The 974-nt window shown below is 30.3% G+C and overlaps 1 protein-coding gene across 1 annotated transcript in view; it reads right to left on the bottom strand.

Annotated features, from left to right (window-relative positions):
- LOC117171075 overlaps positions 1-568 on the bottom strand; it is a 1,877-nt gene extending 1,309 nt beyond the window's left edge. Inside the window, exons 1-2 of the mRNA XM_033358124.1 lie at positions 565-568; positions 258-431 (exon numbers count right to left, since the gene is read on the bottom strand). Coding sequence (XP_033214015.1) covers positions 258-431; positions 565-568 — 178 coding nt within the window. The remainder of the gene's footprint in view (positions 1-257; positions 432-564) is intronic.
- Between the last annotated feature and the right edge of the window lie 406 nt (positions 569-974).

The raw sequence follows: 974 nt of genomic DNA, 5'->3' as shown, positions 1-974 counted from the left end.
TCTTTTAAGCAATTTTGAAATCCTGAAAACATAAAAAGTTCAAAATTAAATTAAAATTTTTTGTCACAATAATAATTATTTTTCATTGAAACTTTGGGAAATAAAAAGAATATGTAATCATACGTCTGTGGACAGACGTATGTTTTCATGTTCTTTGCTATGTCCCAAAGTTTCTACGAACGAGGAATTTATATAGCTCCTATTTAGTAAAATTTAAGTTACTTTTAAATTTTTATTTAGAAAGAATATAAGTATACCATCGTCATTTTGTAAAGAATAATTGGAACTGCCAAAAAGAATCGAAGTCTGTTTTTGTAAGTCCTTTGGTTTCCTTGAGGCTGAAATGATCGAACGTTCTTGGTTTGCACGCTTTTTCGAGATTTTTGTTCTTTCATGAGTATTTTCTTTGGAGTTTCCGCTAGATTCGACATCTGTGTAAATATGAAAGTACGTATTAGGTAAACTTTATTTAAATTGGATTGAATTGACAATTAATCTTTTTTTACTATACCTGAGATTACATTTCCTCAGGCAGCTTTCGGGACCTTTGAAGAACTATCAAACCCATCTGAAATTGAAATTATATGTTATTTAAAGTTTTAAATTATATTTAGATTAAATTATATTGACAAATAAATCTTCTTTCACTATACCTGACGTTGAATCTTTACTTAAAGTTTTCCTTTCTCATTTCCCTCATCCTCCGACTCCTGTTTTTCTTCGTCATTCGAAAAATTAGAATCGCAGCTAGATTCTCCTACTGTGGTGTTTTCCACAGTTGATTGAGCGCACGATCGATTAACACGCCTTTCACCCTGTTCATAAGTATCTATAACATTGAAATATATATTATTGTTATATTGTTTATTTGAACAGTTCACTTCGACAAGACATTGTAAAAAAGAACTGTCTCAGGGTGTCCAGTGGAGAACTGAAAAAAAATTCCTGTACATTTCTCGAAAACTTTTTCAAAA

Source organism: Belonocnema kinseyi, chromosome 4 (assembly GCF_010883055.1).
Source record: "Belonocnema kinseyi isolate 2016_QV_RU_SX_M_011 chromosome 4, B_treatae_v1, whole genome shotgun sequence".
Classification (NCBI taxonomy): Eukaryota; Metazoa; Arthropoda; class Insecta; order Hymenoptera; family Cynipidae; genus Belonocnema; species Belonocnema kinseyi.
The sequence above is the reverse complement of the archived record's forward strand: the minus strand, read 5'-3'. Positions and strand labels throughout refer to the sequence as shown.